The sequence below is a fragment of the Kogia breviceps genome, chromosome 4 (assembly GCF_026419965.1).
Source record: "Kogia breviceps isolate mKogBre1 chromosome 4, mKogBre1 haplotype 1, whole genome shotgun sequence".
NCBI lineage: Eukaryota > Metazoa > Chordata > Mammalia > Artiodactyla > Physeteridae > Kogia > Kogia breviceps.
The window spans coordinates 311044-333024 of NC_081313.1; the positions used below are offsets into that span (position 1 = coordinate 311044).

Consider the following 21981-nt stretch of genomic DNA (forward strand, 5'->3'; position numbering starts at 1 on the left):
TCTCTTCTGAGACTTTTCATCTTTTTTGTTGTTTTCATTTCAAAGTGCTACCTTTATCTCACGGAGGAGGGTCATATTAGCTGCTTTGGATCCCTTACCTGGTCACTCCGCTGTTCGCGTCACGTCAGAGGTGGCATCAGTTTCTTGCCTTCCCCTTGAGCGTGCCTCCCACGTTCTGGTTCTGAGCACATGCAGTAATTGGGGTTGGGCGCTCAGCAGAGGAAGGACCTCCTGTCGGCTGTCCCGAACCCACTCCTCAAATCCAGCGCACACAGGGATCCTGGAGCCTCTGGAAAAGAGGCTGATGGAGCGAAACACAAGATCCAGGAGGAAAGTCAGCTTGGAGGAGATAGACGTGCAAAGTGGAGATGACCAGACAGGCAGACCATAAGGCCCTCGAGCCCCTCGGACACAGGGGACACAGGTAGCTGTAAAAGCGACCATTCGGAGATCTTAAAAGAACTCAAACAATAAAAGCATGAGAGCAACACCTAGAAATCCAGTAGAAGGGTCTGGAGTTAGAGTCCTCCCACGCGTAAGAGAAGAATAAGCGGAGAATAACAGAGGGAAGTCAGGGAATTGCCAGGCCCCATGGGACCTGCATAACTGAGCTCCAGAAAGACCGCAGGGGAGGAAATCATCAAGGAAGCAACCCCGAAGGTTTCCCAGAGCCCAGGACTGAGTTTCCACCCCGAAAGGCCCCGCTGGGTGACCAGCACAGAGGATGAGAAGGACCAGGTGTTCGCCTCTGTGAAGTTCTGCACCCAGGACAGGAGAGTCTGGGCTCAGAGACAAGGAGGTGGGGGCTGGAAGGCCGTGAGAAGGTGCCTCAGGGGAGGGGGCTTCCAACCGGGGGTCCACCTGTGCCTGCCTGTCCTCGGCGTGGCGGCGGGGAGTGAGGACAGCCCCGGCATCCCGGCCCCCCCCGTTCCACTTCCTCCGCATGGACCAGGCCGTGACCAAGCGGCAGGTGGGGACCTGGAGCCCAAGGCCCCTCCAGGAGGGGTGGAGGGAGAAGGCGGTGGACCAGACACTGTGGGGGGAGGCTTGTCCCCCAGGGAGACAAGGCCCAGCCCTGCGGTCACTGAGGACAGCGCGTTCCCCCCGCCTCAACCCCCCAGAAGAGTCTGCGAGCCCAGACGCCGGGTGGATTCCAGCAGAACCATGACGCAGCTCAATCCCCCGGCAGAGCGGAAGCGAGGGCTGCAGTGGCGGCGGGGACACGCGGACGCCTGAAACCTGGGGAAAGCCGGGGGCAGCAGCTCTGTGAGCCGTCAGCTGGCAGCTCACGCCAGCCTGGCTCCAGGCGGCTGCTCTAGCAGGAAGCCTGGCCGGGGCTCCGGGGCCCGTGGCTCGCACATCCTGCACGTTTAACTCTAACCCTCGTCCCGCTAGAGTCCAGACGTTCAAGCGGCCCGGCCTTCTGGTGTCCTTGCAGCTGGGACCCCTCCCCGTACTTTCAGCGTCAGGTTTCCTTTATGGTGAAGTGGCTCTCTTGCAGTGTTTGTTGGGGGATCCTACAGTTGGCGAGTCCAGCCCATTTATTCTTCTTGTAATTACCCTTGTTTGGGGGCCAATTTCTGCCCTCATGTTTTGTGTTTTCTATTGACTGCACTTGCCTTGGTTTCTGTTTCTGCTCTCTAGCCCCCCATTCTGGCTGAGCTTTCTCATGCTAGTTTAAGTCACACGCTCTGCTTTTGTTCTCGGGGGATCACCTTCAGAGCAGGTCTTTCCAAGCAGGTTTCTCTTTGACCCCCTAGATTTAGCAGGGCTGGTGTCTCCCCAGCAGGCCCGCATCTGTCCAGGCCCGCGGGCCCCGCACGGACACAGGGACTTTGTCCAGAGGTTGAACCGCGGATGGCACAGATCTGGTCTGTGTTCCTGACTTCTCAAGGCCCCTCTGAGGTGCAGGATGTGGGTCGCGCTCCTCGCAGCCCCCAGATGTGCTTCTTGCTTTGGGGGCCTCCGCTCAGTGCTTTCACTGAGGGTCTTGACGTGAAATCTTCCTGCATCTCGCCCCGCACCTGCACGCTTGGATAACAGTTCGGTGGGGTATAGAATTTTAGGTTCAAAGTTTTTTCCTTCAACCTTCAAAAATCCTGTCCCGTTGTTTGCGGTGGGGTCCGAGGCTCGTTCTCTGCAGTGGCTCCGCTCTGGCTCCCTCTTGAGCTTTTGTGAGCCTGATATTCTTGGCCTTGATATTCTTGAATTTCACTGTAATGTGTCTTTCGTCTTGTTTTGTCTGCTTGGTGCGGTGCTCCAAGTTCTTTCCATCTGAGGTCTTTCTTCTTTAATCTGGATTTTTTTCCCCCATCATTGCATCAAATACTGTCCCTCTCCGTTACTGGCTCTACCTCTGGAGCCGCCTTTACCCAGCTATTCCTGGGCAGTATCTCCCATCTACTGGTCTTACTTCTGTGTTCTGTCTGGTTTCCCTTCTCTGCTGTCTTCAGGACTGATCTTCCAGGTTTGTACCCATCACAGCACACCCCCAACTGTTTTCTTTCTTCCTTACATATTCTCATACCTAATAAATAGTTCCCCTTGGTTTGCTTCTACTATTTCTTCTTCTTATTTGATTTTGCTAATCTATTTCCTTATCTCCTTATATATATTTATGTAAATTCACGCTTGTCTCACCTTTGGTCTCTTTTCTGTGCTGCCCCACCTGCCGGGCGTCTGCCAGGCGGTCTCCTGTCCCTGTGTGCTCTGTCCCTGAGCAGCTGTGTGCTGGGGGCAGGAGGGAGGGTCGGAGGGCAGGGGCTGGGCGGTGGGTTTGCCTCCTTGGTGAGGGCCCCCCTTTAGAAAGGGCCACCTCGGAAGGAGCCCTGGCCTGGGGTTCGCATGAGACTGTGGAGGGCGGGCAGGGAGGGGTGAGTGCGCGACGCGCAGCTCAGCTGTAGGCCCTACGCCCTTGCCCCTGCCATCCCACCAGGCAGACTGTCCCCAGGCAGCTGGGGGAGGGGCCACAGGAGACCATCAAAAGGGTTTCTGCTCCCTGTTCTCTGCTCCCCCAGAGCCCCCGCCCCAGGCTGCCGACCCCAGCTCCTCTTCGTTCTGACCCAGACAGCCCTGAGCGTCCTGGGGTCCCCGTGGCCTTTCTGGGGCTCACTCCCGTTTGGATAACGTGGGCTGACTTCGGGGAGGGGCCAGAGCCCGTGTTGGCCCGTCCTGCGCCCACTCAGAAGCCTTGCATCCGTGCTTAATCTGGATGCCAAAGGAAGTTAAAAGGAGCCGGAGGGGAGGCTCAGACTCATTGGATTGTGTTTGGTTTCTGAGTTCGAGGCTGGAGCAGGATCCTAAGGTTAAAATGATAAAATCCTCAGGGGAGGGGGTGGCCAACGGGCAGATGTGCTGACTCTCCGAGGTGAAGGGGTTTCACCCATTCCCACCGCCAGCCTTGGGCCTGTGAAGGTGACCCACGCAGCCTGGACCCCGCGGCACCCACGGACCCCGCGGAAATGGCGTGAGAGCAGCCTCGTAGACACTCAGCAGGCCATCGACCCATGCCAACCCGTGCTGGCGTGGTTTCTGGAAAAGCCAGCACAATTGCCGGGAAGTTCTCAGGAACCACAAGTGACCCGCTGGGAACAAGAGCGGAGACTTTCTCACCTTCAGGCCGTCGCTCTTCTAAAGAAAGACCTAGAAACCCCTTCCCCTGGTTGGGAGAAGTCGCCGGGGGGCCCGAGGGTGTCGGCTCCCGGCAGGTCGTGGACGGGGGCTCCCTGCTGCGGTTTCGGCCCCTTGGTGCCGGGCGCGCAGGTGAGGGCCCACGCGTCCTCCAGAAACGCAGGTGTGGACCCCCGAGCACGCGTGGCCGAATCACGGAGTCGCCCAGCGCAGAAAGTGGGGCGCGGTCGGCGTCGGCCGGGAGGGCGGAGCAGGGCCGGCAGGGGTGGGGGGGCCGGGCGACCCAGGAGCGAGGGTCTCGGGGTGGCTGTTGGGGGAGGCGGGCCGCACAGCCCCTTGGCCCCCGGCTGCTGAAGCACGGCGCTGGTGGGGCTGACGGGCGCGTGTCTGGGGATCCGGGCTGGGCAGCCCCAGGATCCCCGGCTCGACGGCGCCGGGGAGAATCCCTTGATGTCCTCACGCCTGCAGCCACACCTTTCCGGGGCCTCCGCGGAGCAGGCTGCCGCACGGGCTGCTCTGTCGCCCGCTTGGGTCTCTGTGATCAGAGAAATCACGCTTTCTCACCTTCTGTTGTGACCGCTGATCCTGTTGTTCCCAAACTCCCTGGCCGTGGCTTTTCTTTCAGGGGTTCGACAGACATAAATAAAAGTGCCCGCGGTTTCGTGGGAGCTGGCCCGCAGGTGGACGCAGCCGGGAAGGGCAGCCTGCTCCCCCGCTGCCCGGCGGCCGCAGCCCGCAGCCCGCCGGCCTGGCCGTGCACCGAGCGGCCCGAGGGCGGTGCCGCGCCCAGGCTGCGTCCCACCGTGGCCGGAAGGTTGTGCTTTCTGTCCGCTCGGCGCCCTCCCTGTGGGTCAGAAACCCCCAGCTCCTCGCTCCGCCCCTGAAGGCAGTTCAGCTGCCTGGGGCCTGGCTGGGCAGGGCCTCTCCGTGGCTTTGAGACCCCCAGAACTCTCCACTGTGAAGCCCCTGATTGTCCCCCACAGCCCCCCGGCTGTCCACCAGGAGCCCCTGACCGTCCAGGGTCACTGTGCAGGGCTCACTGGTCAGCTGTCGCTGTGGTCACTCAGGCCCTGCTCTGCCCCTTGGCTTGTCCAAGGTCACACAGCTGAGAAGGCAGCACTTAGTTGAGGTGCTTTTTGAATAGCTGCGTCCCCCCAGGGAAGGAAGAGAGATGTCTGCGGTGGCCACGTTCTGTGTCCGGGTCTGGGCTCCACTCCCACCAGCCACAGGGAGGCTGGCAGGGCCCGGGGCCGAGCTCACCGCCCAGGCACCTCCACCGCCCAGGTGTCTGTGCCACAGTCAAGACGCTCACCTGGAGAGAAAGACCTGGGGGGCCCTGGGCAGCTGATGGCCAGAGCAGGGGCTGTGCTAGCACGAGGCTGTAGCTCCCAGGGCCTGGGGGTCCGCACCTGCCTCCACCCTCGTGGTCCTGCCCCTGTCAGCCAACTGCATCTTGCGAGAACTGCTTTCAAGTGCCGTAGCCGCTCCATGGCAGGAGCCCAAGGCCAAGTTTACTGTTTGTGGGATCTATAAACAGCCAGCGATCCGCTCCCAGCAGGAGCGCCTCGCACGCACTCAGGCCCCACTGCGAGGCCCGCGAGTGATCTGGCTCCAGCAGGGCCGAGCTGCTGGCTGCCCGACAGGCCCGGTGCCCCTCGCTCGCTCGCGTGACTGGCGGCCCTGGCCCTGCGGTGTTGCTCTGTAACCGTGGCAACGGCTCTCAGGGGAGGGCGCAGCTCCCAACTTCCCTTCATTCCAGGGAGGGGCGGTGAGAGGGGCGGTTGGAATTGTTCCTTTTTCCCTCTTCTTTTTCCTCTGCCGTGACCTTGACGAGCAATCTTTGAAGTACATGCTGGCTATTTTTTCTGCCTGGGCTGGAAGAGATCAGGATATTCAAGGGTTGGCAAAAGGCAGTTCCGCTTTCTCCCCCCGGTTTGCCTTGATCCCTGAAGAGGGGCCGGGGCAGCGGCGTGGGGGGCACAGCGGGTGGCAGGCCCTGCGGTGGCAGGTGCAGGGCCCGTGACCGCTAGTAATTGACTGTGGATGTGGTTGTGTCTCCCCTTAAAAAGGTGCAGCCTTCCGCTGGGGGCCAAATTCTTTTTTCCACTTGGAAAAGTGATCTCATTTTCCATGTACCGTGTTTAAAAAAACACAAAAGTCTTGTCGGATTAAAAAGAGAGAGAGAGAAAACAAACAAATGTTTGCGACGCATATTTGAAAGTCGGTCCCACATGTGCAAAAGTATTTGGCGTGATGGTTCTGGACCAGAACGTCAATCTGATATTGAATCCATATGACTCGGCAAACAGCATTTTATGGTCTTTTTTCTTTTTCAAATTTCTGCCTTAGGAGTTAAAATTAAGGTTGTTTTTGGTCGTGACTAATCTCGTAAAATCTTTTTTGAGAAGGCATTTTATATACTCAAACCCTGAACATTTCTTTGGTCTTTGGACTATTATTAGTGGGATGTCATGAGTCTGTGCAGCCTCTGAAATGGGAGATGCTGTGCCAGGGCTGGTGGCACAGCCAGCACCCACCTTGCCCCCTCCCGCTGCCGGGGGCCGTGGCGGGGGAACGCACCGAGTCGGCAGCTTGCCCGGGCGAGGGCCCACGTGCCTTCCAGAAACGCAGGTGTGGACCCCCGAATCACGGAGTCGCCCGGCGCAGAAAGTGGGGCGCGGTCGGCGTCGGCCGGGAGGGCGGAGCAGGGCCGGCAGGGGCCCTCGCGGCCACCGCTGCCCAGCCCCGTGAGGTGTCTGCGCTCAGTCACCTGGGCCGCGTGGCCACTGGTGACATCACCTCTCCCTGGTCAGTGCTGAGCTGAGGCTCTGAGAAGGATGGATACGGTCTGCTGACAGTCCCGAGGTGGACCCAGCACCGCCCACCCGCCTCTGCCCAGACCCCCGGCAGAGGGGCACCGTAGAGCCCCGAGGGCCCCCTCCTGGGGCGCTGCGGCCGGCTCCTGATAAGACGCAAGGCCTGCGGAGGCCAGAGCTCGCTTTCCTTGTCTGAGGGTCACAGCCACGGCCACCATGGGCGGCACCAGCCCCCGGGGCCTCGGCCATCAGAGCCCGCTGGGCATGGGCACGGGCCAGGGAGGGAGGCAGGTGCCCATTCCGATCAAATCCCAGCAGCGCAGGAACCGCGGGTTTCCCAGGCGAGGCGCTCGAAGCCAGCGCAGGAGGGCCAGTGAGAACACAGGCGCCGTCCTCGTTCTGGAAAGACTCCCAGCTCTGAGCGGGCGGCAGGTCCGCCCCATCACACGCCAACTTCCTCCCAGGCAGTGTTGCAGGGAAAGAAGACCGTGAACTCTCCTCCTTGCTTTAGACGCCTTCCTTCCCGAAAGCGTGCTCACGTCTTGCTGGGGCCCCTGTTCACGGCAGCATCGTCCTCGGGAGCCGGGAGCTGAAAGCGGCCCAGACGCCCATCAGGCGATGATGCATAAGCAGAGGCGGTGCGCACAGGCAGTGGAATATCCGTCAGCCTTAAAGAGGAAGGAGATTCTGACATGTTCTTCATCACGGGTGCACCTGGGGGCGTGGCGCTAAATAAACAAGCCCGTCTCGGAAGGAGGAGCCCTGCGCGAGTCCACTTAGGAGGTCCCCGGAGGAGGTTGTAGATGGCGGGGCCGGGCTGGGGGCGGGGCAGAGTGTCAGTTTGGGAAGATGTGAAAGTTCTGGAGATGGTGGAGATGGCCGTACCGCCGTGTGAATGTGCCACAGAGTTGTGCACTTAAAAGTGACTAAAATGGTGAGTTTTCTGTTATACAGATTTTACCGCAATCTAAGAAAACCTGGCGTTACAAAGCGCAGTGTCTCGGTTGGCTCAGTGTCTGAGGAGCACAGGAATCCGAGCCTCAGTGGCCCAGATTCATCTCAGATTCTGAGAGTGACAGTGCTTCGGAAAATCCTCCAGACCGGTGGAAGGGAGTGCGAAGGTTTTCCATTTGCAGGTGAAGCATCCCTGAAGTGGCGCAGAGGCCGTACCAAGCGCTGTCCAGACTTGCCGTCTCCGGGCTGGCCGCCAGTGTGGGTGGGAAGGACTCGCAGACGAGGCTCTCCACAGCCTGCCTTCGGGGTCTGCTTCGTGTGCTAGCGATTGACCCAAACACGGGGAGGGAAAGGGCCAGTCAACATAGAGGAACGGTGGGCCCTTTGTTAACCATAGAACATCCCAAACGTTTCGTAGGTCCCAGCCCACCCCCCACCAAGAAACACTGGGTGTCGGCGTATTCACAGACTCGTGACTAGCCCACCGGGATGAGATCCAGGCAGACGCTGGACTTTGCATCTGCGGCTCAAAGACGTGAGGACAGTGGGGCCAGACACCTCCCGGGAGCCGCACAGGACTGACAGTGACAAATGACGCAGTCTGTCTGGTTCGGGAGACGTTCTGGTGAACATGGGTGTCACCCGGGGTCGGTTTCCAGTTCACTGGGGTTTGGGGTGGGTGAGTGATAACGGGCTTTGCGATGAGACGTGCTCACCAGGGCCACACTGTTTAGGGCAGAGGTGCAGCTGGGGCCTGTGGGAGGCTTGGGTTTGTTTCTTGCTCAGAAAACTCAGCGCAAAGTCACCACCCTGGTGTTTGCACCGCTGTGTCAGAAAGTTGTCCAGAATTTTGAAATAAAGTGAAAAGGTGGATGGCACCTCCTTTTCAAGTCATGCGGGCACAGGGCTGCTCAGAGATCATCCGGGGGGATTTTAATCTTGCATCTAACGCAGCACTCTTATCCCAGCTGCCTGTGAGCACCTAGTGTCTCAGACATGTCTTAGGCTGGTTTAATATCTCAGTGCTTCCCTCTTGAATGAGATCTTTGTCGAGTGTTTATTGTATTTTTTCCTGAGTGCTGCGACGTTTCTTCTCTGAGTTATACTTTAATGGCTAAGTTGTGGCTTTGTCTCGTTTGAGGCTGCAAGGCTGCGTCCCTTTACAGGGGGGGTTCCTCGTGAATTGTGTGTGGTGTGATGTCACTTTGGGGCCTCCGTTTAAGCCGGACGCCAGTCAGCAGCTCCGTGTCCCCCCTGCCCCCGACACCCAACGGCAGAGAAACACACACATCTGAAACAAAAGTGCCATCCTCATGTGAAGTGAAGAAGGCAGAAAATATGCAACAAAATTAACTGAAAGAGCGTAGGGAGAAAACCAGAAAGACAAGGCCGAAGCCTGAGCACACAGCAGCCTCCGGGGCCGCGGGTTGGCTGGGGCAGGGCTGGACGGTGGAGTCTCCAGCCTTCTGGCCGCAGGAGCTGAAGGGACGCTGACCAGGGTGGCTGTTGCGCAGACCGTTGCCTCTCTGGTATCTGGTCCACTTGTTTTAAAAGCAAAGTTTAGGTAAACCTCTAAGGGACAGAAAATACCATTCCAGAGCCATTCCAGAGCACGGAAAAGGAGGGAAGGGGCAGCTGATTCTGTGCAGTCAGGAACCCTGTACTAAAACCAGGCAGAGACGGCGCTCGGGAGAAATTCAGCCCGTTTTACTTGTGAGACTAGATGAAGCCATCCTGAACGCAGCACGGCACACCAGGTCCATCATCGCCGTGAAGGAATGAGGCGTGGTGGCTGAGCGCAGATCTGGAATGGGTGATGCTCCCCGACAAGAGGATCACTCAGCCTATTAAACAGACAGACAAAATCTCAGTGGAGAACCATTTATTGAAAAGCCCGTCTTTGTCTGGTAGTTGGGATGACACCACCTTTCCACCTGTACTTGCACCTGCTCTGGGCTTCCTACCCCAGGCTATGGACGCGCTTGTCTATTCACGCGCCAGCACCCAACTCCTTTAGTTGTGGAGGCCTGATGGTATGTTTTTTGTTTTTTTTTTTGCGGTATGCGGGCCTCTCACTGTTGTGGCCTCTCCCGGAGCACAGGCTCCAGACGCACAGGCTCAGCAGCCATGGCTCACGGGCCCAGCCGCTCCGCGGCATGTGGGATCCTCCCGGACCGGGGCACGAACCTGCGTCCCCTGCATCGGCAGGCGGACTCTCAACCACTGCGCCACCAGGGAAGCCCTGATTGTATGTTTTGACAATAAATAACAGTCTTCCCTAACTCTCTTTTTCAGTGTTTTTGTAACAGTTAGTGCATGTTTACTTTCCATATTTAGTATCAACTTGCTGGCTCCATAAAAATCGGATATACACTCCACTATATATAAAATAGATAAACCATAAGGGCCCACTGCATAGCACAGGGAACTATACTCAGTATCTTGTAATAACCTATAATGGGAAAGAATCCGAAAAAGAATATTTAAAAATATATATAGTAATTCAGATATATATATATATCTGTACACCTGTACTAACACCATATTGTAAATCAACTATAGTTCAATAAAAAAGTTTGATATAGACAACATTGCACTCTGTTGATAAATTCACTTAGGAAGAATGGGCTTCTTTACGATGGTGAGTCACCCAGTCCAAGAACAAAGGATGTCTTTCCATTTGTTCACATATAATTTTGTGTCTCTTGAGATGTTTTGACGTTTTCTTTGCATCGATTTTGCACATTTCTTGTTGAGTTTACAAGTCCTGAGTCTTTGTAAATGGGGTTTTATCCACCATGATGTCCTCTAATACGGTCATTTTTCTCATATGTAAAGGTTATTGCATATATATATTTAATTTTATATCCTTGCTGCTTACTGAATTCTTTTATTTGAGTTATTTTATCATTGATTCTCTAGGGTTTTCTGAGTAAACCATGGTATCATCTGCAAATAGCGATCGTTTCACTTTCTCAATTCTTATACCTCCCATTGATTTCTCTTTTCTAGTTGCAACAGTTAACACCCCCAGATACTACAGGACAGGAGTCAGCAAACTTTTTCTCTAAATGGCCAGGTGGTGAAATATTTCACACTTTGTGGGCCATATCAGTGGTCCCCAACTTTTGGGGCACGAGCAGCCGGTTGCACGGAAGACAGTTTTTCCACGGACGGGGTTGGGGGGATGGTTCAGGTGGTCACGCTGGTGAGGGGCAGCGACGGGGAGCGGCGGGTGAAGCTTCCCCCACTGGCCCCCTGCGCTCACCCCCTGCTGTGCCGCCTGGGCACTGGGGACCCCTGGGCCATGTTGTCTCTGTCATAACCCCTCAGCCTTGCTGTTGTCGTGCAGAAGTGGCTCGAGGCAATACGTAAATGCACAGGTGTGGCCGTGTTCGAGTAAAATTTCATTTACAAAACCAGTGACAGGCTCTACGTCGGGGGGTGTAGTTTACACACCCCAGTATGGGATGTCATCGGCATCGTTGCCTGGCTTCCTGATCATACTGGAAACAGCTAGAATTTTCCCCCATTAAGTTGCTCCCTTAGGAATAACATGGACACACACACACACAACACGCACACACTTAACATTGCCATGTTAAGATGTATCCACCATTCCTATTTTCTTGTGTGTTTTTATCAGGAACAAGCGTTGACTCTTGTTGAAAGCTTTTTGCCATCTATAAAGATAATCATAGGGACTTCCCTGGTGGCCCAGTGGTTAAGAATCCACCTGCCAATGCAGGGGACACGAGTTCAAGCTCTGGTCCGGGAAGATCCCACATGCCGTGGAACAGCTAAGCCCACGCGCCACAACTACCGAGCCTGCGCTCTAGATCCCACAAGCCACAGCTACTGAGCCTGCGTGCTGCAACTACTGAAACCCGCACGCCTAGAGCCCGTGCTCTGCAACAAGAGAAACCACCCCAATGAGAAGCCCGCGCACCGCAATGAAAAGTTGCCCCCGCTCACCACAACTAGAGAAAGCCCACGCTCAGCAACAAAGACCCAACACAGCCAAAAAAAAAAAAAAAAAAAGATAATTGTGGATTTTTCTCCTTAGATCTATAAATGTGGAGTATTATATTAATGAATTTCTTAATATTTCCTAATATCCAACTTTGCATTCCTGGAATAAATTCACTTGGTCATGATGTATTCTTTTCTTAATGTGAAATTGAAGTCTGTTTGCTAATATTTTATTTAGCATATTTGCACCAATAGTCAAAGTAAGCAATTTTATTTTTATTGTATTTTCCTTATCATAATCAAGGTCAGTGTTATACTTCTTTAAAAGAATTAAAAAATTTCCTTCACTTTCTATTTCTGAGACAATATATGGGGCATTGGTGTTATCTGATTTTTAAAGATTTGGTAGAATTCCTTTTTAAAACCATCTGGGCCTGGTGCATTATCCTGGGTTAGTTCCTTGATAACACTATTTCTTCTACAGAAGTTGACCTTTTAAGGTTTCTATCTCTAATGGGTCAATTCTGGTAAATTAATTTCTTGAGTATCATTTTTATTATTTCCTCACTATCTTTTTAATGTCTATAGGATCTGTAATGATGTATTCTTTAAAATTCCTGGTGTCAGTAGTTTGTATTTTTCTTGATCCGTCTTGCTAAGAGTTTATCAATTTTATTAATCTTTTTAAAGAAGCAATTCTTCACTTTGTTGACAATCTTTATCGTTTAACTGCTTAAACAATTTTCATTGTTTTTTCTCTTATTTAAAATTTTTCTTTCCCTCTCCTTACATTGTATTTAATTGTCTCCGCTCTCTCTAGTTTCTTGAGGAGGGATTATGCTCTGGTCTTTTGAAACAGTCATCGTAAGCTTACTGGGACTTGATGTTGCCTTTTCTGCTTATGTATAACTTGAAGCTCCTCACCTCTCTGTGTTCTCATTATGATGGGGACGCAGATTTGTGGCGTTTTACCTCTTCTTGTTGTTCTCCATCATTTTTTAGAAGTGTGGCGATTTGAATTTAGGTGGCTGCCTAGAAATCTTCGATATCAGTCATTTAAAAGCTCTTGGATATTGATATGTATAAACCCTAATAGAAAAATCAGCACATGACATGCACGGGCAGTTTACCAAAGAAGAAATACAAGTTACCAATGAATGTATGAAATTTTTTTCAATCTCATTAATAATCAAAGAAGTGAAAATTATAATGATGGTAAGATAATTTATCACTTGTAAAATTGGCAAAGATTAGAAAAAAAAGAAAAAGGTATCTAGCATGGTCAAGAATTAAGGGAAATGGGTATTATAATACACTGCTGATAGCTACAGACTTCATAGAAGTTAAAGTCTCTATATGTCTGGGGACTTCCCTGGCGGTCCAGTGGTTAGGACTCCACGCTTCCACTGCAGGGGGCGCAGGTTCGATCCCTGGTCAGGGAACTAAGATCATGCACGCCGCGCAGCCAAAAAATTAAAAAAAAAAAAAAAAAAAAGAGTCTCTAAATGTCTGTATGTTAAAGATTCAGACTGAAATATTTTGAACTCCGCTGGCCAGTTGTCTGAACCTCCCTTACCTCCAGCTTCTGTATTGGCCCAGCAGAATCAGACTGTTCCTACCTCATGGAGGTGATGCAGAACTGAATGAGCTATTCCACATATGGTGCCTGACACTCACCAGGACCTACACAGAGTGTGCTGCCATGTTCTTTATCAAAGTGATGATGAGGATGCCAGACAGGCAGATAGAGTCAGGTAGATAGAATGCACGTCGATCACACGCTCTGGTGGCCGTGGCCCCTCATGCATCCTCACTAGGGATGGTCCCGGGAAGCCTGTGCAGGAGGGGCTGGAGGGCCTGCTTTTCGAACAAAGAGAGACTTTAAGTCGAGCCCGACACAGCACATCACAATAACCACAGATATAACTGAAATTTAATAATCATAAAAATATTGTGAATAACATACATGAGTAAATTTAAAATCAAGATGCAATGAGTGCATTACTAAAAAATATTTTTAAATGCCATAATTGATATAAGAAAAAAATCCTGAATACACTAAGAACCATTAAATAAACTGACATGGTACTAAAATCCACCCCCTTTCACTCACCATCTCTCCCAAAATGCAGCCAAAATGGAGGATCTTAGAGGTGAGGCGAACCAGACTTTCAAGGAATACATCATTCTCATCATAAATAACTGGGTCCAGAAAATGAAAAAAGAGGGAAGATTAGGTATACTTGACACCAAAATAAAGAGAGAAGCTTATAGGCTGGATTTCCTTAAATATAAATGAATATTTCGTAAGTGAAATGAATCAATTCCAAGAGCATGTTAAAAATTATGATCAGATAAGGTTTACCCTATGTAGGCAAGGATGATTTCACCATCAGAAAATCTGTCACTGTAACTCACCACATTAATAGATTAAAGAAAATCTATGCGATGACTTCAGTAGATATAGAAATAGCACTTGATGGAGCTCAACATTTTTTCATGATAAAAATTCTTAGAAAAATCAGAACATGGTACAGAGGAGGGTGCATGAATGGGGAAATCCACAAGGTGGCATAAAGGTTCCTGTTCTGTTTCAGGTACTGACGTGTCATCTCATAGTGATGGTGTGTATTTTATAAAACATAAATTTGATAATCATTAGAAAAAGAAGAACCCTAGTCTTGAGCCTTATAAACCATGACCAAGTTCCCATGTCATCTGCTAGCTTGGGACCTTTTGCAAAATGGTCATAAATAAATTAAAAGCGGGCCTTTCTGGAGGTTATGAATACAGACCACAAAACGGGGGAGAAATGGTTGAAAAGCCGAACAGAATCAACGCTTGACTTTTTCATTTTGAATGATTTCACAAATGTATCTTGGAGCCAACTCGATTTTTTGTTTTTTTCTAGTCCCTCCACGGCTTTGCTCTGGTGGTAAGCGCAGAAGGGATGATATTCTACGCGTCAGCAACGATCGTGGACTATCTGGGCTTCCACCAGGTAAACACAGCTGCTCTACCTGCTGCGGTTCGGTTCTGTTACCTTGAAAGCACACGTCGTCTTCAAGGTTTAAAATGTCTCTAAAATCAAGCTGCTGCTTTTTTTTTTTTTAATCATGGAGCTTTTGTCAGAAGAGGATTTGCACACCTAGCTTTGTCTAGGGCCCGGGGTCACAGCGAGAGGCGTGACAGTGTCCTGGGCGTCCCCCGTCTAAAGGGCAGCGACTTGTGCCGACTGAGGGCTGGCCTCCCGGGCTCCTCGCCGTGAGAGGCTGGTCAGGGCCAGGGCAGTGGACCTGTCCTCATCTGTGCACTGGTGTCTCAAAGCCCAGACACGAGGTACAGTCAGGACGTAGTGTGTTCTGGAAACGCTCTTGTTGGTGTGTAGATAATTCATCTGGAACGTTGCCCCAGGCCAGCAGCCTAGCTTGGATGATTCCAGACCTTGGGGCAGAGCTGGATGGAGTCCCATCCAACACGGGGTCCTAGAAGGGTGGCTCAATGAAAAGTCCCAGGGAAGGGAGAAGGACCTGGCTTGGCCTCCGGGAAGGAAAAGAAGTCTCTCGTGAGAAATCCCAGCCCAAAGTCACCAGCCTCCTGGCTCTGGAACTTCGACTGCTGAGGTCTGAGGACAAGCCGGGCACAACAGTGGCCGCAGCTGCGCTGCCAGGGGCCACCTCCCAGACGCAGCCCTCTGCAGGGAGCTCACGGTGCAGTTATCAACTCGAGGAAGCCGCGGACCAGCAGCACCCTCCCTGAGGAATTCAAGACACAAACGGTGGATTTGAGAGAGAACAAAACAGAACCTGGAAGAACGGAGAATAGTGTGTCTGTCCGCAGGGCCACATCCGGAGGCAGAACCTGGGCAGTGATTCGCACGGCTTAATATACAGAACTTACAGACTTACATTAATGTAAGTTTAGTGTAAAGAATCATCGCCTAGTGACACAGGATGAGCGAGAAAGGGGTGCAAATACAGTGGGTGCAGCGCCCGCAGGGCTGAGCCCCGGCGCCCTGGAGAAGCACGTTTCGGAGACCACGCCCCGCCCCACCCCCAGCCCCACCCCCCCGTAGGCTGGGGCGAGGCGGCGGCCCCTGGGGGGTGGAGAGTCCCCCGAGGCGCCCATCCGCTGGGACCCTGGCGAGACTGGGGCAGGGGTGCTCGGCCGCCCGGAGGTCGTGGACAGCCCCGCGGGGCCGGGGTACCTCTGCCGGCAGAGGGGAAGTATCTGCAGAGCCCGGATCGGAGCCAAGCGAGGAAGCGGGGAGAGGCCAGATCGGCGGTAACAACGAAAATCTCCCTGGATGGGCCGAACACCAAGGGGGTGCCCGAAGCTGAGGGCAGCGGAAGCCAAGGTCTGAGAGCCCGGTCCCCGGCAGGCTGAGAACTGAGGTCCGCCTGAGCCCCTGAGGCCGATGGGGCCCGTGATCTAATTTCCATGAAAATCCTCATTTGAATCGTTTTCGATTCCTCCCACGCTCGTTTCCACGTTGACTCTCCCGCCACCCGGACCCGCACAGAGTGACCGCCAGGCCCCGTCCTGGCCCTGGGACCGTCCGGGCGGCCTCGCAGGCAGCGATCGCGCGGTCACGGCCTGCGGCCCAGCAGCGGGCGGAGGCGCGGCCCCCGCGGGGGGTTCGGGGGCGTGGCCTCGGGGAGCCGGCTCCGCCCCTTCGAGTCGGGGTCGCCCGACTTCCTCCTCCGCGCAGTGGGGCTGCGAGGCCGCGGCCGGGACCCCCAGGGGGCTGGGGGCGCTCCTGATGCGGGAGCCGGGCCATCCGGTCCGCCTCTGCAGTCGCTGTGCGGAGGCCGCGCTCGCACGAGGTCGGGGGCCGTGGCCGGGGTTCAGGCTCGGGCTCGGGGTCCCCTGGAGCAGCGCCCCATCCAGGACGGCTGGTGACTCCGCGAGGCCGTGGGCACGAGGGATTCCAGCCCCAAATAGCGAAGCCGCCTTCCACGTGCTCCGCTGGAGGTCGTGTGCAGGATCTGGATCTAGAAAAACGTGGTTTGGTCTGCCTTTTACGTGCGCAGAATTTCTTTTCGTTCCAATCACTGTCGCCTGAGTTGCTCTGTGAATTCTCCAGACACCCAGAGCCACCTGCCTTTAGCTGTAGTTCGAAGGCCTTACCACCGGGTAGGACCTTCGTGGGAAAAGCCCTGCAGAGGAGACCTGATTCCAGGTCTGAACTTGCTAATTGGCTCTTTTGTTTTCTTGGAACTCGGTTATTTCCGCTGAAGCGTTAGAAGTGAAAACGAAAAAAAGTTTTGCCTTTTATTATAAAGAAATTGTTTCCAAATGCCATTAAATCAGGCCGTGCCTCTAGTTTATGCAAAAATGTTTCATGAACCTGTTAGAATAGCTTTGTGCTATTGTAAGCTTCTTGTGCAAAACGCCTTACAAAAAGTCAGGAACCAGGTATTTCGTGTCACAACCTGAGTGCAGCGTTTCAGTATCTTGCACTTCAGCACTCTTTGAGATGAATGGATAGACTTCAGATGTATAGTTTAGTTGCTGTTGCCGTTTGCTGCTTCAAGATGTTGTCTGTTCTCTCGGAGGTCAGCGGTCGGGGCAGTTTGCCCCCATGTGAACCGGGGCAGATGTGAGGGCCTGTGAATCCACGGGCATGGAGAGTGGATATGCGCCCTCTCTGCACAGAAAGTAGAGATGGTTACTGCTGGAACGAGCCGTTTGTGAAAACGGTTGTGTCAATACTTTTATCCTCAACTCCGCAAAGGGTGGTTTAGAGGCAGGATGAAGACCGCCTGACCCAACCAAAGCAGGGCCTGTTTTCTGCTGTTTGAATCATTGTTACCTACTCTCTCCCCTCCTTCTCACGTTTCCCACCATTTATTTTTCTTGACCTCATTTGTAGGCATCAGACCCTAGGAGATTAGGAAAGACGAAGGGAAGCCACACCAGTTGCTACCAGCTTGGTTTCCTCACCCCAGATAACTGGCCTTCAAATTCACTAAGTCAGCGATGTGTCCTCCAAGTCAACCTGCCTCCTGTGCCGGTTAAGCCACAGACCCACACCTTGCGTCCCATTCGTGAATCATCTGAGGTGTGTGGAGACGGCAAATGGGGCAGCAGCGAGGCCCTGGGGTTCTGTGAAGCTTGGGGTCACCTGCTAAAACTCACCAGAGAATAACCTGGATCACAGTGCCTGTATATCAGTTTATGGTGAGAAGCATCGAAAGCTCAGAGGTCAGCACAATTTTTTTCCTTTAATCAAAACCATGGAGGGGAAAATGCCATCCGTCAAAGCAGGATGGAAAAACACCAGATTCCTAGTAATGAGTCAAGCAAATGATATGCAGTATCTCCACACAGAAAATATAAAACATTATTTAAAGAAATTAAAGAAGTTCCAGATAAATGGAAGGATGTGCCATATCATGGACGGGAGGACTCGCTATTATTATCATAAAGACATCAGATCAAGTTATAGAATAACATTAATTAATAACACTGCCGTAAAAACTGAGCAGCTTCTCGGGGAGGAAACTGACAAGCTAACTGGGAATGCAGAGGGCTGAGCGATCCCATCTGCAGGGCGGTGGGGGGGGATGATTGTCCCCGGGACGTACAATCCCGGAGACAAGACTGCCCGTCGAGCTCAGTGGCTGAGACGTGTGGGGTCGGTGGAAGATGGACAGGTGGACCCATAGGACAGAGCGGAGGTTCAGAGCAGCCGCGGGTTTCCAGCGAAGCTGGTGCTGCCGAGAGGTGGGCGGGCGCTGGTCTCGTCAGTAAATGGTGCTTCGTGAACTGGATCCACATGAAAAAAATGAGTCTTGACTCCTACCTCACACCATGCACAGTCAGCGTCGGGTGGGTGGTGGAAGCTTCTAGAAGGTAACAGGGCAGTGCTGGGAGGTATATGAAGACAGAGTACATAGACAGGACAAAAACTCTAAAACCCTGTCCATGAGGAGAGATTGATGAATCAGGCTGTGTCAGACCCATTAAGAGAGCAGCAGGGCAGGCCAGGGAGTGGAGAAGAGTTTTGCAAAGGAATCCACCCGAGAAAGGACTCCCGTCCAGAAGGATAAAGAGCACTGAGAAAGCAGCAAGACGGCTCAATGGAAATTCATGAAAAAGACAAGCGAGCAACACGCACACACACACACTCACATCTAAAACCCAAGAAACCTGTGAGAAGACGTTCAATTTCATTAGTCTTCATGACGTGCTAATTAAAACCATCAAAAGAAACCATGGTGCATCCACCACCATAGCTCAAAAAAAAAAAAAAAAAAAAGGGTTGAAAATACCAAAGGTTGGCCAGAACATAAGGCAACTGGACTTTCACACGCTGCCGCAACGGAAGTGTGTATTCGTATGCTCACTTTGGACGGCTGTTTGGCCTCTTCCACTAAAGCTGAGGCTCTGCTCACTCCATGACCCAGTCATTCCACTCCTGGGTGTGCATCCAACTGAAACGCCCTCGAAGACACAGCAGCAGCCTCTGTAACAGGCTCAGACGGGAAATAACTCAGAGGGCCCAGCAGTGAGTGGATTAATCGGTTGTGGTGTGTTCTTAACAGTGGAGTGCCACACGATGGTGGGGCTGCAACACTGCTGTCACACGCACCAGGGGACGCGCCACAACTGTGATGTGACACAGAGGTGCTCCATTTACATCCAGTATCAGCCGGCAGTGCGGGGTCCTGCGCCACTACCGCCTCTCGGGGGGGGGGTTCTGAGATGCTGTGGGGGTCCTGATTCCTCACTGGGTGGCGAAGCTGCACATTTATGACTTGGGCACTTTTCAGACTATGCGTTCGTTGTGCCTGAATCACAGAGGTGTATTAGGAAAGCATGGCTATGCGATGTGCCCTTGTAACCATAGAGCTACCAGGTGAGGTAGAGGGAGGAGCCTCCAGGTGAGGCTGCCAGCTGCCAGGTGGGTGAGAATCAGGAGGTGCGGCAGGTGCCACCAGGTCTCAGCAGGAGGGAAAGTCAGGTGTGCCCACGTCCTCCGTGAGTCGGTCCCCGGTCACGCCAGCCTCCCTGATCCTAGACAGCACTGACCGAGGCCCACAATCACTTGTGACCTCGGGGTCCTTTTCTTTCTGGGAAAACAGTGTCTGGGGCTGGGGGGTGCACAGGTGATAGAGTCCGGCCTTCGAGTTACGATCGTACTCGTTTTCCACCTTCCTGAGGCCACCCGTCTGATGTCTGGGGGCCACAGTCTCAGGAGGAGCCTGTGGAGAGACGACGCAGCTCATCTGCTCTGGGTGGGGTTACCTGTTACCTTCTAAGGAGGGAACGTCATCTGTGAAGCCTTGATCCTTCAGGAACTTTCCCTCCATCAGGTTGTTAGAGTGGCCCAGTTGAGCAGTGATTGAAGCTCAGAAATGGACCAGCTGAAGAGGTCACAGACAGCACCTGGCGGGCTGGGGTCCCAGGCGGGTAATGAGTGATGCCCTTCAGTTAAGAGAGGGTGGCGGGGAGACGTGCCCCAGGCTCGTCACCTGTCCACACTCTGCGGACGTCTTGGCCGACAACAGCAACCGTCGAGTCTAACGAAGCCGGTCTTCGTGGCCCGTGGCGGTGGCCTTCATGCCCCAGAGCGCAGTTTCCCAGCACGGACCTATGGGTCGGCCTCTGTGTCCGGGGCCCGAGCAGGTGGGAGGACCCAGGACCGGAGGGAGGGCTGTGGACTGGTGGGTCCTTGCGGCGTCCTACCGGGGGTGGTGGTCAGGCCTGGAGGTGCTGCCCCGGCCCCCAGCTCACCTGGTGGCCCCCAGCTCACTTCACAGGGATGCTTTCCTAATTAACTTTTGTGATTCAAGTATGACAGATAGGCTGGAAAGTGACCAAACATAAACGCACAGCCTGATGAGGTTGGAGTCAACTTGGAAAAGTGGGTATCTTGACCCCAGGTGACGTTTGGTCTCTGAGCCCCCGACCTGCCCCCGAAGGCACCGCCTGGCCTGGGGGGCACCCGCAGTGCGCCCGGCTCTGCGCCTCGTGAGCCGGATGCCTAGTGCCCAGGCCATGCGGTTGTGTCCGCCGGGGAGGGACTTTCTCTTCACGGGTGTGACTCGCCTTTGACAGATGGAGGAGACATTTTCGCGGTTATTAACACTGGAATAAAGTGCGGAAATTCACTCAGGGTAAGGCTAAAATGACTGTTGCCATGTTCCAGACGGACGTGATGCACCAGAATATTTACGACTACATCCACGTGGACGATCGCCAGGACTTCTGCCGGCAGCTGCACTGGGCCATGGACCCTCCTCAGGCTGGGTGTGGGCAGAACCTGCTCTCAGAGACAGGTGGGTCTCGGGGGGCCCTGGTCTAACTCAGACACGGATCGCCCCCTTTCCTTCCCGTCTAGTTGACGCGGTGTCGACGCCCCCTCCTCGGAGACCTCCTCGCGCGCCCCGCCCCCTCCTCCTCCAGCCCCGCGTGGCCCCCTGGCTCCCGAGGGCTCCTGCGTCCTGGGCTGCTGCTCCGTGCCCCCCAGGGCGTGGACCTGAGATAGAGAAGCCATGGTACTTGTCTCTGGTTTTGCAAACTCCCCCTCAGACGCACGTCTTCCAGGAAATTCCTTTCACCCGCGTTAGGTTTACCAGAAAAACATCCCCCAGAGACTGTTGTCTGTTCAGGGACGTTGTCCCCTGTGAGCAAGACCCCCTGCAAAGTCCCGGGTCCGTGGCCCCTGCCCGCTGGACACCCCGGGCAGGCATCCAGGTGCCCAAGAGATCGCAGAGCCGACGGGAGCTCGGGGGGCAGGGCGGCGTTCACCCGGGGGCCGGTGCCGGGGAGGAGGAGTCCTGGGTCTCCCACGCATCTCCGCACAAGTGCTCCGTAATTCGGGAGGAGGTTGCGGCACAGCTTCACACGGCAGCGTGATCTACCCTGTAGAGTTAGAGAAAAACGCCACCCCCACGTGCCGACACGCGGCTTTACGGAGCTCAGAACAAACACCCTGAACCGGTCAACCGTGCCCCGTGCGGTGGTCACACACGTGGTTGTACCGAAATGCCGTTTTCGAGGGCAAAGACCTGACCTTGTCGGGGCGGCGGGCTGGGCGGGGGCGGGAGGGACGCCCAGGGACGGCTGTCAGTTAGGGGCGGGCGTGTGTGTTATGTGCTGAGAGCTTGCTGTTACATCACGAACTTGCTTATCAGAGTGTGTTTCCGGTTTCTCCCTGACCGCCACCGCCTGTGCCAACGCGGCCAGGAGAGGACGCCGTCCTGGGGAGGCTGCTCCGGGCCCAGGAGGGCGCCGCGGGCCGGCCCAGCGAGTACTCGGCCTTCCTGACGCGCTGCTTCATCTGCCGCGTGCGCTGCCTGCTGGACAGCACGTCGGGCTTCCTGGTGAGCGAGCGGCTGCTGGGGCGGAGGCCGGGGCCGGGGGCGCCGGGGGCGGCGGCGAGGCGGCGGGACGGCGGGCGAGTGAGAATGAGGCGGGCCGTGCGCTGCGGCGGATGAAGTACTGGCGCCCCCTGCACACCCGCCGCTCGGCTCTTAGTCGGGCCCTCAGTGGGTTGTCCAGAAAGTCTTTTGTTCCGATCATGCTTTGTTCTCAGTTCCGTGGGAAACGGAGACAGCTTTCCCTCTACGTGAGTGTAGGTAGATTTCACTGTACGGTG

At 54.3% G+C, this 21981-nt stretch overlaps 1 protein-coding gene across 1 annotated transcript in view; it reads left to right on the top strand.

The window, feature by feature from the left end:
- Positions 1-21981, top strand: part of AHRR (aryl hydrocarbon receptor repressor) — a 70058-nt gene that overhangs the window by 41447 nt on the left and 6630 nt on the right. Inside the window, exons 5-7 of the mRNA XM_059059893.2 lie at positions 14284-14373; positions 20530-20659; positions 21570-21706. Of these exons, the coding sequence (XP_058915876.1) occupies positions 14284-14373; positions 20530-20659; positions 21570-21706 (357 nt within the window). The remainder of the gene's footprint in view (positions 1-14283; positions 14374-20529; positions 20660-21569; positions 21707-21981) is intronic.